Source organism: Lates calcarifer, linkage group LG21, assembly GCF_001640805.2.
Source record: "Lates calcarifer isolate ASB-BC8 linkage group LG21, TLL_Latcal_v3, whole genome shotgun sequence".
NCBI classification, from domain to species: Eukaryota; Metazoa; Chordata; class Actinopteri; family Centropomidae; genus Lates; species Lates calcarifer.
In genome coordinates this window covers 4544639-4558236 of record NC_066853.1, presented here as the reverse complement: position 1 = coordinate 4558236, position 13598 = coordinate 4544639, and the positions used below count along the sequence as shown (strand labels likewise).

The window sequence follows — 13598 nt, the reverse complement described above, 5'->3', positions numbered from 1 at the left end:
ATCCCTGTTTGCTGTCACAACTTGGCTTTGTTTACAGATGAAAAGCCGTGATAGGGGTTGGCACCTGTCATTATGTTGCTTTGACCTTTTTGATCACAGTCCTTTTGTATGAAGTTTCGGCTTCATTAGATGGCAAATAATACGGCACAGACATTTGTTTGAATGCAAAAATAGCCTTTATTTCAGTGTATTTTTCCCCTGAGATCAAATACAAAAAAGACTTTACGAACAGAATTAATTTTCATACAATAGTCAGTGCTGCATGCAGCCATATTTTAAGTGTTTCCTGAGAGCTTTGTTCTCCATGTCTTTTCTCAAGAAGAAAACCATAACCACATCATCCAGTGTTTGAAAAAACTGGCCCCTGAACCCTTTGCTAGTGTCTCGGTTTCTGAATAGTTAAAGCATACTCTAATGGTTTAAGTCCAAGTCTCTCTTTGTGTTCGACAGCCTACAGTAGCATGAATTATTGAACAACTACTTTTATCTTTTTCTCACCCATGACAATAGCATAGCCCCCAACACTGGTCCTTCAAGTAATTGCAAGATTTATATACAGTTGCTTTGTTTGTTTTGTTTTTTTTTTGTTTGTTTGTTTGTTTGTTTTTTCCTGCCTCTCCATACACCGTAAACCTGATGTGCAAGGCCAAAGGTAAATGAGAGCCACTTGTCTTCATATATAGCACATGTGTTTCTTGCAGGTTAATTGGAAAAACTTTCTTTTTCTGTCCTTGAATTGCAGCTTCACCATCTTGCATGACCTGGCCTCCCTTTTTAAAACTGGTTTTTAGTCAGTAGACAGTGGGAGGTGTGGTTTTATATACAAATGCTTAACAATAACTGTCCTGGCCTTCAGACAGCTTCCTTATCTCCATTAAACACAAAAGAATAACAAATAAGTAGGTTTTCTTTACTTTGTATTTAAATGCTACACAATGCACAGTCTGCCATTAGGTCACCCCACCTGCCTCTAGCACCCATTTGTCCTTGTAGAGTCTTGAGGAGTTTGTCTTTGAGATGTGCAAATCTCTACCAGTCTCAGTTTCTACAGTTTGTTGTTGTCATTGTCTCCATGTCTCACATCTTGGTGACATTTGGGGGATCATTGATATCAATCACCTCAAAGCCCTGGTTGTCATGTCCATCTCTGGAGTGGTGATGATGACCCTTGATGTTGTGGAAACAGTAGGCACAGTGTGCAGTAGCTACAGGCACCACCTTGGAGAAGTTGGAGAAATCTACTCTGTACTTGCCCTCCTTGCTTCTGGAGATGATGGGCAAGAAGTTGTAGCCCCACATGATCTCCTGAGGAATAAAGGAGGTCCGCACTTGGCAGGAGGAGCTGGTGGACTCTGCTGTGCCATCTAGGAAGACGACCAGCTCAAACTCTTTCTTGTGGAGAGTGTCCACCGCCATCTCGAAAAAAGGGCTACTCTTGTCGATGATGTGGTAGAGTGTGAGAGGACACACGAAGAAGAGGTTGTCCTTCCCAGCATCCACCATGAAGTCAATGTTCACCTGGTCCATGATGATTGTCTCCCCATCTGGTGTGTTGTTTGTTCTCAGCAGCTTGCCATAGATCTGGCTTCCTATCATCAGGGTCTTGCGCAGGTTAGCCACTCTGATGGACAGGCAAAGAGAACCATTTTTGGGGCTGATGACAGCCATTTCGCTAAATGTGATGGTCTTTGCCCTCTTTTTGGGTAAAGAGATTTTGGACAAGATGACTCCACACATGAAGCAATTGATAATGGCTCCAAGGAGGGACTGGATGATGAGAAGGGCCACAGCACCTGGGCAGAGAGGAGTGAGTGCTCGCCCGCCATACCCAATAGTTGTCTGAGTTTCAAGGGAGTAGAGGAATGCAGTGGTGAGCCCTACAACATTATCAACACATGGAGTATGGTCTAATGGGGGGTTTTGCCATGTCAGATCTCCATTATTGCGGGCAATCCAGTACCACAGCAGGCCAAAAATAAACCAGCTGAGGGTGAAAGAGGCGATGAAGAAGAAAAGAACAAAACGCCACCGGATCTCCACAAAGGTGGTCCAGAAGTCAGCTAGGAAAGCAAAGTGTTTGCTGTATTTGATGTTTCCAAATTCAATGTTGCAGCGACCATCTTTGGCCACTAGTCTGGTCCTGCGGCTCCTTCGCTCTGCCAGACTGTCCTGGATACGTTTGTTCAAGTATCCAAACATTTTCTACAAGTCCACAGCCTATAAGACAATAACACAGAAAAAATATACATCTATAAACATCATACATGCATATGAGAAAACCGGAAACAATCAGTTTTCTGAAGGAAACAATCCTTTAATCTGGTGATGAGAGATACAATGAAAAGAATGCAAACTTTACAATTATGAAAAGCAATAACTATCTGCTCATAGCTGAATTGACACTGCACCTTGGGCTCCACCACACTATAGTGCCCCAAATAATAAATGTAATAATACATTTTATGAATTTGTGTAAAGTTCAGTGAAAAGAAACTCAGAGTTGAAAAATGCAGATAATAAGTACACTTGATGGGGCCCTAGCTTTGCAGCACAGTCCCTATCATTTATCCAGTCAGGTGGTCACAGGCCCTCTCAAACTGTCAGTCATTCTTAAATACTATAATTCACTACAATCAAACAGCAAAATGTTGCAATGACACTGCATGTCAAGTGCTGAAAAGGAGATGGGGGGGGGGGGTGTATACAAATGAATATTGTGGCAAGGACAAATGGAATGATTATGAAACTGAGATGAAAGCTGTTAAATGAATGGATTTTTTGGTATTTAAGTATCAAAGAGAAAAAGGTCATAATCAATTCTAGTGAACACCTGTCCTTCGTGTACAAGTATCTTGCTTGTTTTCTGTCTCCAAGGTCTTTACTCCTATGGTGACATGGCTGAGTCTCGCTGTGCTTGTGTACAGTGTCACATGTTCCAAGCAGCAGTTTTAATCCTCACTGAAATTCTATAATCCTGGGTGGGTACAGCACTGCAGTAAGGACCTGAAGTTAATGAGAAACAAAAGTTTCCACTGAGGCATAACACATAAGTGGTCCAAATAAACCAAATAATTTGGGAATTTAGGTCTCGTGCAAGTGTCTCAACACAAGGATCATCTTTGTTTGCTGGGTTCTTCAATGCAGCAAAAATAAACATGGCATTGAAATAATTTGGGCAACCCCAGCCAAAAGGCCAGCTGCTCACAGACATAACAATCTCTGACTTTATTCAAGCTCTGAGTTCTCATAAGTCTGGTGCTTGATGGATGGTTAACTGGCAGCATTGGCTGCACAGAGGTTTCCAAATAAGTATGGCCTCTGTTCTTGCCAAGTCATGCAAACTACCCATTTGGATCATGGCGTGCTTGTTAGCGAGTGTGAAATAGTACAAAACGATCAGTGCAGTGAGTTTATGTTTTTGCTTTCAGCCCTCAAAGCTCACATTCAGTTATTTTGCCAAAAGAAATCAGATAATCACACTCTGTAACTTGTTTGTAAGCTTTAATCCTTTTGGAAGTAAACCTAGTCATTCCACACCTAATCATTAGGTCAGCATGTTTTCATACTGTAACAAAATCTGTGCTGAAATAATTTGAGGTTTTTAGGTATTTTAATTGTATGTCTGACAAGTTACTCAAAATTACTGTTTTGCATTAGAAAACAACTAGTTTTACAAATGGAAATGACCAGTGTGAGAAACTGCTTTGCTATTATAGCTCAGAATAAAAGCATTTCAACCTTAAGACTGACTAGAATAACAGTTTAAATATAATAAACTAAACAAAGACTAACAATCACTGCATATGTTAGCATGATGGATTTTTAAAATTGTTGTTGTTTTTTGTATTTTTTCCTTTAATTGGTGTTCCAGTGTTATTACACAGGCCTTTTGAATGTGCCAATACAGCCACTGACTGTATTGAGCAGATGTATTTTTTCTGTGATTAAGAAGTTACATTATGGTCAAATTTAGACTGTTCTATCTGTACTGGTATGTTATTAGGAGTTAACCGTCCTCTTACTGCATACTGCATTCTAATGTCAGAATCAATGGAAATGTGCTGTATTACTGTTACATAATTCCAGCTGGAGCAGAGATTTAGCAGTACTTTTGATTTAAAATGGAGATTACTGGAATAAGTCTCTAATGAGCCTTAGTGCCTTATTTGTAGTAAATGCTTTCTTTTGGTAATGAGGTACAAGCCAGCTTTATGAGCTAATATATAAACTGTGTATATGGATGTGTAAAATAAATTGGACCAAGCAATTTATTTGCAGCCCCTTTTCTTGATTTTTTTTTTTTATTCTATTTTTGAAAAACATTACAGTGACAATCCTATTTCCTATTAAATGAACTCTCTCAAACCCACTCACACTGACACATAATTTTCACCATATTCTTGAAATAATGTGCTGACAAAAAAATACATTTTAAGATTTTCAACAAAAAAGTAAACTTCTTTCAGTCCAAACTCACCTCTGTGATATGAAGTGAAAGTTGTTTGACGCACATCCAAAGGGTGACGAATGGCAGTCTTGAGTTCAACCTTCTCTCCTCTGTCAGTGTCTTTCTTGTTCAGTTGATTGAGACGGTCAAGGCGTGTCCTCCTCTTATGCCTGCTCACCAACACCTGTGTGCATTTATACTGTCCTGTCTCGGTGTGCTGGAATCATCCAGGTGATGTTTACGCCCACAGAGACATCAAGCACCCCTCTGCTCCAACACATGCATACACAGATGCATACCCTTCCCCCAGCTCTAATACTTTGTGTTTACTCCACAGATGCCTGACACCAAGGGCCAAGCTGACCTCTATCGCCCTCACTCCCAGCCCACTAAAGACCGGGAGTTGCTCTGGATTTATAGTTGGTTGTTTCTAGTTTTGGATGGTCTTTTGAATGTAAGCCATTTTACAGCTCACTCATTCTAGAAAAATCAGCCAAGTGAATGTTGACAACATTAATGTGAACCTGTATGTGCTGTATCTGTATATGGTTCTGGTTCTCTGCGTCTCAATGACAAACAGTCTATGAGGTATTATTTACTGTAGACACTCACACACGTTTTTATTGGCACTGTTTCAAGTCTTTTTTTTTCAGTTGATGTCAGATTTTGGCAAGTGAATATCTGAGGATGTGAGCTGCATAGTGTTATCACTACCAATCAAACATCAGCACTTCACAGCTCAGCACAACACAGTCGTCTTGCTCCAAGCAACAACCACTTTCTTCTCTTCACTACAACTACAGAGCTGAGTTGTGATGAAATATGGGGACCAAAGGACATAAATAGGTGATGAACTGAGACAACAGAGGCAGCGGAGATTAAAAGAGAGATGCTCTAGATCCAGATAGAGAGCTCTCCAGGGTCAGTCAGGAACCATTCTGAATGCTGAGGGGAGAAAAGTTGTGAATTGTGATGGGTGTCATTTTTCAGCTCCATTGTTCCCAGCAAAAGGCTGCAGTCTTACCTTACATGCTGCAGAATGTGTACTCTATTGACAGCCACAATACATTCCTGTTGACAGACAACAAGATTAGGCTTGTCTGTTTTTTTTTCTTTTAAATCCATGCTAGTGTAATAAGATGACAAGGTTCTTGTATTTAAAGGTCTTTTTATTCAGAAGGTGATTTGCCTGTTTGTTTAATCAACTCCCTCAATTCTAATTCCTTTCATATCTGACAAAAGGCTGGCGAATAGCCATCAGAGCGCATAGCTGCACTGGTTGTTGGGCTGGTTTGGCAACTTTAAGAGTTGTGGAGGCTACATTTGATTGATAACCATGCAATCTGAGGCAGTTACTGCTATTGAATAATAATAACAAAAACAAAACAACAAAAGCTATGCCCCCAGATAGGGTGATGCTGTTTTCATACTTGAAAAGAATTGTCAACAGAACTAATTATCAAGAGCCTACAAGTGTTATCTGATCAAATTACAGATGCTGAAATTTAGTGACCTTATTGACTACAGGATAATGATGTGCAAGAAGGTACACAACTGCGAACACAAAATGTTCTAAAACAATGCAATAACAGGTATGTAATTATTGTTTCTGAATGCAATACATAATCTCTCTGAAACAAAATGGATTTTTTTTTCCTAAGTTCTTGTAACAATTTAAGTGAGAATTCACTGGGCAGGTAATAGAATTTTGGGGGGAATTATATATTGTAATAATGTATTAATGTAGGGTGGGCATGGTAGACTGATGCAGACAGAAGAACAATAATTCCAAATAAAGTTATTAAATACCATCCATTATAGTAGTGGGACCTTTTTCTATTTCACTGCTGCAACCTCTGGTGACAGGCTCTCTCTGTGGCATGTAAACAGTTTACCTTTGTACTCACGATAAGCTGATTAGTACACAAACACAACACTGTCACTATAAGTCCTCATTGAATAGTGATACATGTTTGAGCACTTAAGGGCCTTTGATAATGAAATGTCTTGCAGGTGATGGTAAACAATGGCAGTTTCTCTCTGTATCAATTGGAATACTCAAAGGAAAAATGTGGTTTCTGTATCAGTTTCTGTCAATCAGCTTTTGGGCCAAGACACTGCCAGCAGTGAGTATTACCTGGTAACCTTCACTGACCATAAGGTGATGAATAGTGTGACAAAAAGATAAAATAGATTAAATGGAGATAAGTTCACACATCTTGCTCCCTGTACTTCTGTATCATTAAATACTAAGTTTGCACATCTTAATCAATTGATAGCACTGTCACTGTGATGAAATGATTTATTATACTGCTTATCTTTGAGGGTAGCGGGGATCCTAGCTGACATTGGGTGAGAGGCAGGGTACGCCCTGGACAGGTCACCACAATATCGCAGGGGCAGTATATACAGGACAAACAACCGTTCACTCTAATTCACACCTAAGGGCAATTTAGAGTCACCAATTAACATAACCTGTATGTTTTAGGATTGTGGGAGATTGTGGGAGGAAACCAGAATGCCCAGAAAGAACCCAGAGGGAGAACATGTAAACTCAACTCAGAAAAGCCCTTGGCAAACCCCAGTTCAAACCCAGAAACGTCTTGCTGTTAGGAAACAGTGCTAACCACTGTACCACTGTGCTGCCCTTTACAGATGTAAATAATAAAATTGATTGATATTGTTATTTTTTGAATTTTGGTCTCTGAAGGTGAACAAAAACAAGCTGTGAACAACTCTGACTTAATATCACCTTAGTCGATATAGCAAATGCGTTTGTTAACAGTTGCTCGTTTACACTTACAGCAGATACAGGGCAACATTCATTTGAAGTTGTGTTTTTGGTCAGCTGGAAAATTTAAGCCATCCTTCTTAAACTTTGAATAGTGTGTTAGTGTCTGTAAGCAATATTGATTCTGCTGAAAATGTAAAGCTTCTCCTGATAACACGCTATGGATTGCTGGTTCCAGACCCCCAAAATAAAGAGTAACTGAAGTTAAGAAAAGCCACTTTTACGTTTGTTTTCGTTAGTGGCAAATTGATTGTATGAAATGACAGCACTTCTTAGGCAGAGAAATTAAGACCAGAGGTCCTGCTTTGAAGCTGTTAAACATTCAACATGTGGTCATGAGCCTTTAAGATTCATATCCTACCTCACTTTAGGCCCTTTTTGGTTGCCTTTGCTTGACCTACAGTCGCACCTCCAACTTGAACACTTGCACACCAGTTAGTCACTGACTTGTTGATGGTCAGAGACATCACTTTTAAGGATTTGATCAAACTATTCTTTTTTTGTTTCAGGTAATCCATTGCTCATGCTGCTACTTTCGTGCTCATTTATCCTTTTTTATTTATTTACTTATTTAAAATTTAAAAGGCCTATTCAGTTGCAAACCACATCTGGCTGCTTCACAACAGAAAAAAATCAACTGCAGTCAGAATTAATTATGAAATATAGCCTTGAGCATTGGGATAAAACCTTTTAATTAATTCTGGCGTGAATAGAAATGAAGCCTTTGTTTTTCTTTTTTTTTTTCTTTTTGATTTGTGATTCAGACGTGTTTTGGCAACACTCACATAGTTATAGCCTTCACCACTTCGCCTCATTCTATGATCCGCTTGGGTTGAGCTGAATAGGTCTATACTTTGGGGATGATGTGTGTGTGAAAGGAAACAAGGGGTTAGGGGGCCGTACACTGATGGTACCCATTTTGCTGGGTCATCATGTCAGTGAGCATTCATATTCCATATCCATCTTTCTCAGAGTAAAAATGGCAAAGTGCTAAATGCCAAGCATTGCAATCCCAGGCTGTGCAATGTGCTTGTAAAGCATTTGCCTCTTGTGATAATACAAACAGGAGCTGCAGTGTCTTTTTTCAGCAGATGTCTATGTATTTTCTTGCCTTATTGTCAGCACACTTTTGTGCAAGACCATCTTGTCTGGAAAATTCTGAGATGTGGGCATGCAGAAAAAAGCAAGCTGCTTTGATTATAATGATCTCAAATCTATGCATTCAGTATTGATGCCTTTGGGCACAATGTGCATATCAATAGGAGCCTGAGGACAAAGATAAGAAGCCTGGCCAACAGGGTTTGTGGGGATTTTCCACTGCAGGTCTTAGATTTTGATTGATTGTCCACTAACTACTGGGCTTCATCAAAAATAATAGACTCATGTATGTTTTTACTATGCCATACTTTATCTCTTTATAATCACAGTTGCTCCGGAAGACTGAGATAACCTATTTCCATTTCATGAGCAGATGGTTGGGATGCACTGCAGTATATGTACGATAGTCAGATTTGATGTACTATAATGTATTGCATGACTTTACATGAAAGTAATGGGGAAGGTTACCAAGGTCACAGGAGTTGCACACACATATATTCTTCCTTCACTCAATAGTTTCAGGTCACAGTGCGACCAAAATCCATATAAGAACGCTGGCCTATTGTTCAACTTAAGGAATTATACCTTTTCTCAGTTGCAGATATAACTATACAACCACCTGAGCACACTTCATGTATTTTCACAATCCTTTATCCATCTTTTGTAGCTTCTTCATTATTATTATTTTGTATCTCAAAGAGTAATATTCTCCAAATGAAAAAAGGGCCTTTGGTTACAAAGACTAATCTCTGTTTTGCAGTGGTTATAATAACAACCTGACAGTGCTTTCCAGCATATTGAAATGCAGCGCTATTAGAGGAGAAGGTGTCTCTAAACTTGCATATTAAACTCTTCACATTAATGTCTTGGAGATGGTAGGCACTGGAGACCTCAACAATCCTTCTGCCTGCAGAGATGCTCTAAAGGTATAAGACTTCTTACCTCTGAGTAAGAACTCGCCATGACAGCAGTTCCCAGAGGACTATATGTTTTAACACACAGTCATTAGAGGAGGAGATTACTGTAATGCATGGATGCCAAATCTTTTTGACACTGATGGCCTTGGACTGAAGTATAGCAAGGACTACAGGGAAAATGGGCCAGTGGGCAATGAACTAAAAATGTCAAGTGGACATTGATTATTTTGTCTTTATAAATGGGCATTCACCTCCAAGGATTTATATCTTTGATATGTTGGAATGTCTCTCCAAATTATTCTTTTAAATAATTTAATTAGATAAAATATTTATGTCTCTCTGGGGGGTATTTGGAAGCACATTCCTTTAATAATTGTCGTAGAGAAAAATATGTGGTTTATTAAGATAATATCACTGATGTTTGTCTGCTCTTCATCAAGTGGGGAACATCAACCCAGAAGCATAAATTAACCACTTACTACATGCAGCTGTAGGCAGGAAGAGGCCAACAGATAGATGCAGCTTCAGACTGTCAGTCAGTTCACTAGGTAGACTGTGACCAATAATCTTATTGTTTCCTTTTTACAGCTTTTACACAATTGCTAAATTTTTCCAAAATGTTTCATATCTGGAATTATCATTGGAACTATTTTACAAGGGCTCACTCCTGATTCCTTAGTAGCTAGTAATTACTTAGTAAACCCACAAGACATTAATAACAGTCTAACTTCTTCCAAGCACAGAGCAGCAGTCAGTGATGGTGTGTTATCACTCACTGCTGTACCTTTTTCCTCCACACTGTGTCACTGTGTCTGGACTACGCAGTAGTGCTCAGATTAGGAACAGTCACATTCTGTTCTCCCAGTCTAAAATATAAAACAACAGCAGATCATTTGTGGTTCATTGTTTCAGAAAATTTGACAGGGTGATATCTACAAAATACTCGTTCTACAAAATTCTGAAGAAAACCTACCTAATGAAGAAAAGCTAATGAAATAAATGCATCTTACATATTGTCACATATGTAGATGTCTGTATTTGTGAAGAATTTCTCATCTGTTGTGTAATATAATCATGGTAACATGCTCTTGGCTTTTAGGTTGTAAATTAAAACTCTATTCCACTGAGCCAGTGAGAAATAGTCCAGGCTTTGTTGATTCAACTCAGACCTACCATGCATAATTATGTTCAGTATAAAGTCAAGTGCATCCATCTGAATGATGTGTTTTTGAGAGAGTGTTAAGTGGTCACTGGATATTATCTTTTATAATGCATGTATACATGTAGATTTGCTTTATTTTAGGACTTCCTCCGTGAATACTTCAGCATTCTGTGTGTAAGATAAAAACATGCTACAGTATCTCTAAATTATGTATTCACATATAACAAGCATGGTGCTGCACTGTAGATCTTCACACTTACATGATTCATAATTTAAACACTAATAGATGTACTCATTTCCTGAAGTTAAGCTTCCCTTTAAATGATACTGCATAGATATACAAATAGGGAGTATATAATTGCTGCTGGTGTGTACCTAAATCCTCTTTTTTCTGTTTAATGATATGTTGGCTCAATATATTGACACTGATGAATTTGTTTCAGTTAAGCTATCGCATGTTTAATAATTTATACATTTTCCATTGCAAACATATCTTGCTTCCTCATGCACTCACCAGTTCTTCACGCTATTATATTCTGGTCTCCTGCTCTGCTCTTTGTGAAACACCAAATGTAACAGGCATTTGATCAAACCATTAAACATAAAAAATATTACCATAAAACAGTACACCTTAAGAGCAGCACATCTGTTTTTTGGCTAAACTATTCTGTGCAGAAGACACAAGTGTGACTTGTGTGCAATTTTTGAAGGAATAACTCAGCACACCTTCACACACATGCTGAGACACTCAATTTTCTCCATTATGCCCTTGTAGTGATAATGTTTATTGTAGTTGTCCTCTGATTTCCATTCCTGCTCCTTTTTGTTCCAAGCCACTAGTAACAATGCAGTTCATCGCAATGCTGTAAGCTCTGACAAGAGGATCAGTCAGAGCTAATGAAGCCTGGGAGGAGGTGAGAGAAAGCGAGGAGGGATGGAGCCAAAGGGGCAGTGAAATGGAGTGAGGGTGGGGGGTGGGGGGTGGAGGTAGAGTAAGGGTTGCTGGAGGAAAAATAATACTAGCACCAAGGGAGCAGAGAGAGGATTAAGAAAAATGACACCTCCTCCTCACCTCCTCACTCCATGCAACTAATTCCTCTTTCCTCAGTTATGACCCCTGAAATGATAATTTCTTCTCCCAGTGGCCATGGCCAGACACACTATCAACTGTGAGCTACTATGGACAAGTCAGAGTTGCTGGTTTGGACTGAAGCATTTTGCATGAGAGCCTACACTGACCACTTATATGGCCATCAGTCTCAATCTGTTTCAGTTTAGTGGGCAAATCAATTATTTACATCATGTATTTCCCTTTTACTATCTCTACTGTTTGTACAGATCGAATCTACAGTTTACATGCTGCATGTAATGCATTCTCATTTTTCAGTCTGCAAGAATACCGAGAATAGCACATACACATAGTGAACATTGGAGATAGAGCTCAGTTTATTTCATGTGGAAATGCCTGCATTGATGAATATTAAATCAGACCCTGAGCATAAATAACACTTGACTATTTGTATTAGGCATCTTCATCCTGCAGTTCACTTCAGCAGGATAATCCACAGTTTGATACTTCTAATGGATCTTCTATTAAAGGACCAATGAAGAGCCTGTTATGTTGTGTTACCCACACCCCTTTATCTTCATGCGAATGGTTCTACACAAGTTTCCTCCGAGCACTTGTAATAATGAATGTGCCAAGAAGCTTTATTAATGTGTGATTAATGTGTGGTGGTACAGTCAACTGAATGGATTTCTCCACAGGATGAACAGCAGAGGCAATAAGGTGGAAGGGGGCTCAGCTTTGATCAATAAAGGTGTAACCTCGGCGGGGGGGATAATTACATATGCCCTGGATCTGAACCACAGGGAGCCACAAGGGGCTGATCCACACAGGAACCCGCAAAGTGCCGCTGCGCAAGGGTCTGAAATTTTACATTTATGATCACCAGCACTTCATGATCACCGCTGAGATTAACACCTCCACCTCGGGAGCAAGTGTCAGCACGGCCCAGTGGTCGTAACCCTCAGCAAAATCCCAAGCTCCTCATTATTACAGCTTCATTCCTCCATGTTCCATAGTCTGCTGTTATTGGCTCTTTGGCTGGAAGAGAGCAGGGGGAAAAAGTATTTCTGTGGGGGGGGTTACATGCAGGAACAAAAGGGGGTTACAGTCATAAATCTCTTCCCAAACTCAATGCAGGAAGTACATGAATGAAGAGCCTTTCTGGTGATAGCTTCCTTCGTTGCTCCTCCCCCACTTATCATCATCTCCTCATCTCTCTCTCTCTCTTTGCTCTCACTCTCATTGCTCGTCCTCCGCTATGTCGGGTCTACATTCAATTTTCTCTATGCCTAACAACATCTCAATGTCAAGTATCCGATCGATCTATCACGGTCTCCGCACCATATGTCCTCTCATGTGCACACACTTCCAAATCATAGATCACATCTTTCCCTGTGGCACTTACTGAACAGAATTTAAAATATGGGGAGTAAATGAGCCCACGGACTCTCTCATTCTGCTGCTAAGATGTATGAATTTACTTTACATTTGAACCATGCCTTATGAGCACACTGCTCATTATTACAGTTGATGCAGCAGTAATGTGGACAAGCTGACGTCAATCCAGTTTCAATTCAGATTATACTGGAGGCATCATCCACTGTATGTTAAGAACTGCACTATGGAATTCAGTGAAAGTGACACCAAATTTGTAGGCTACTGAAGAAAAAATTCAGAGTCAAATGTCCCTTTACCCTGCCTTTAATTTTGTACAAATTTGTTACTTGTTCTTTACTTTGTTCCTCATCTTCTGCTCATCTTTGTGTCTTTTCCAAAGACTCTTTTCTCTCATTCCACTTTATATCTCTCTCAAAGCCTTAGGGCTTTTTTCCCCAACTACAGTTTAAGAGCAACTGATTATACCACACTCCTCCTCCCCATCACTCTCTCCCTGTCTGCACCCCCCAACTTACACACTCATCTCTCCCTTTTTCTACCTCTTACTGTACCACTGTACTTGACTTTTCTGAGCATATCTCTCTCTGCATTTGCAGCAGTGGAAAAAGGAACCATGTGGTATATGTAGACACACATACACACACAAACAGTGTTACTGATGCTCTGTACAAAAGGCATAAACACACACACACAAGGACAGATCCTGAGAGAAAAAA

General features: G+C 39.6%; 1 protein-coding gene across 1 annotated transcript; it reads right to left on the bottom strand.

Moving 5' to 3' along the window:
* Positions 1 to 563: 563 nt before the first annotated feature.
* On the bottom strand, positions 564 to 4639 carry kcnj1a.1 (potassium inwardly rectifying channel subfamily J member 1a, tandem duplicate 1). Its single transcript, XM_018698918.2, has 2 exons — positions 4478 to 4639; positions 564 to 2217 (listed from the first exon to the last, which is right to left on the bottom strand). Exon 2 carries the CDS (start codon positions 2197 to 2199, stop codon positions 1078 to 1080), a length of 1122 nt encoding a protein of 373 aa, XP_018554434.1. The 5' UTR covers positions 2200 to 2217; positions 4478 to 4639; the 3' UTR covers positions 564 to 1077.
* Positions 4640 to 13598: the final 8959 nt, after the last annotated feature.

Bases quoted from the DNA above. Each gene is read 5' to 3' on its own strand.
- kcnj1a.1 (XM_018698918.2), bottom strand. From the start codon at position 2,199: ATGTTTGGATACTTGAACAAACGTATCCAGGACAGTCTGGCAGAGCGA.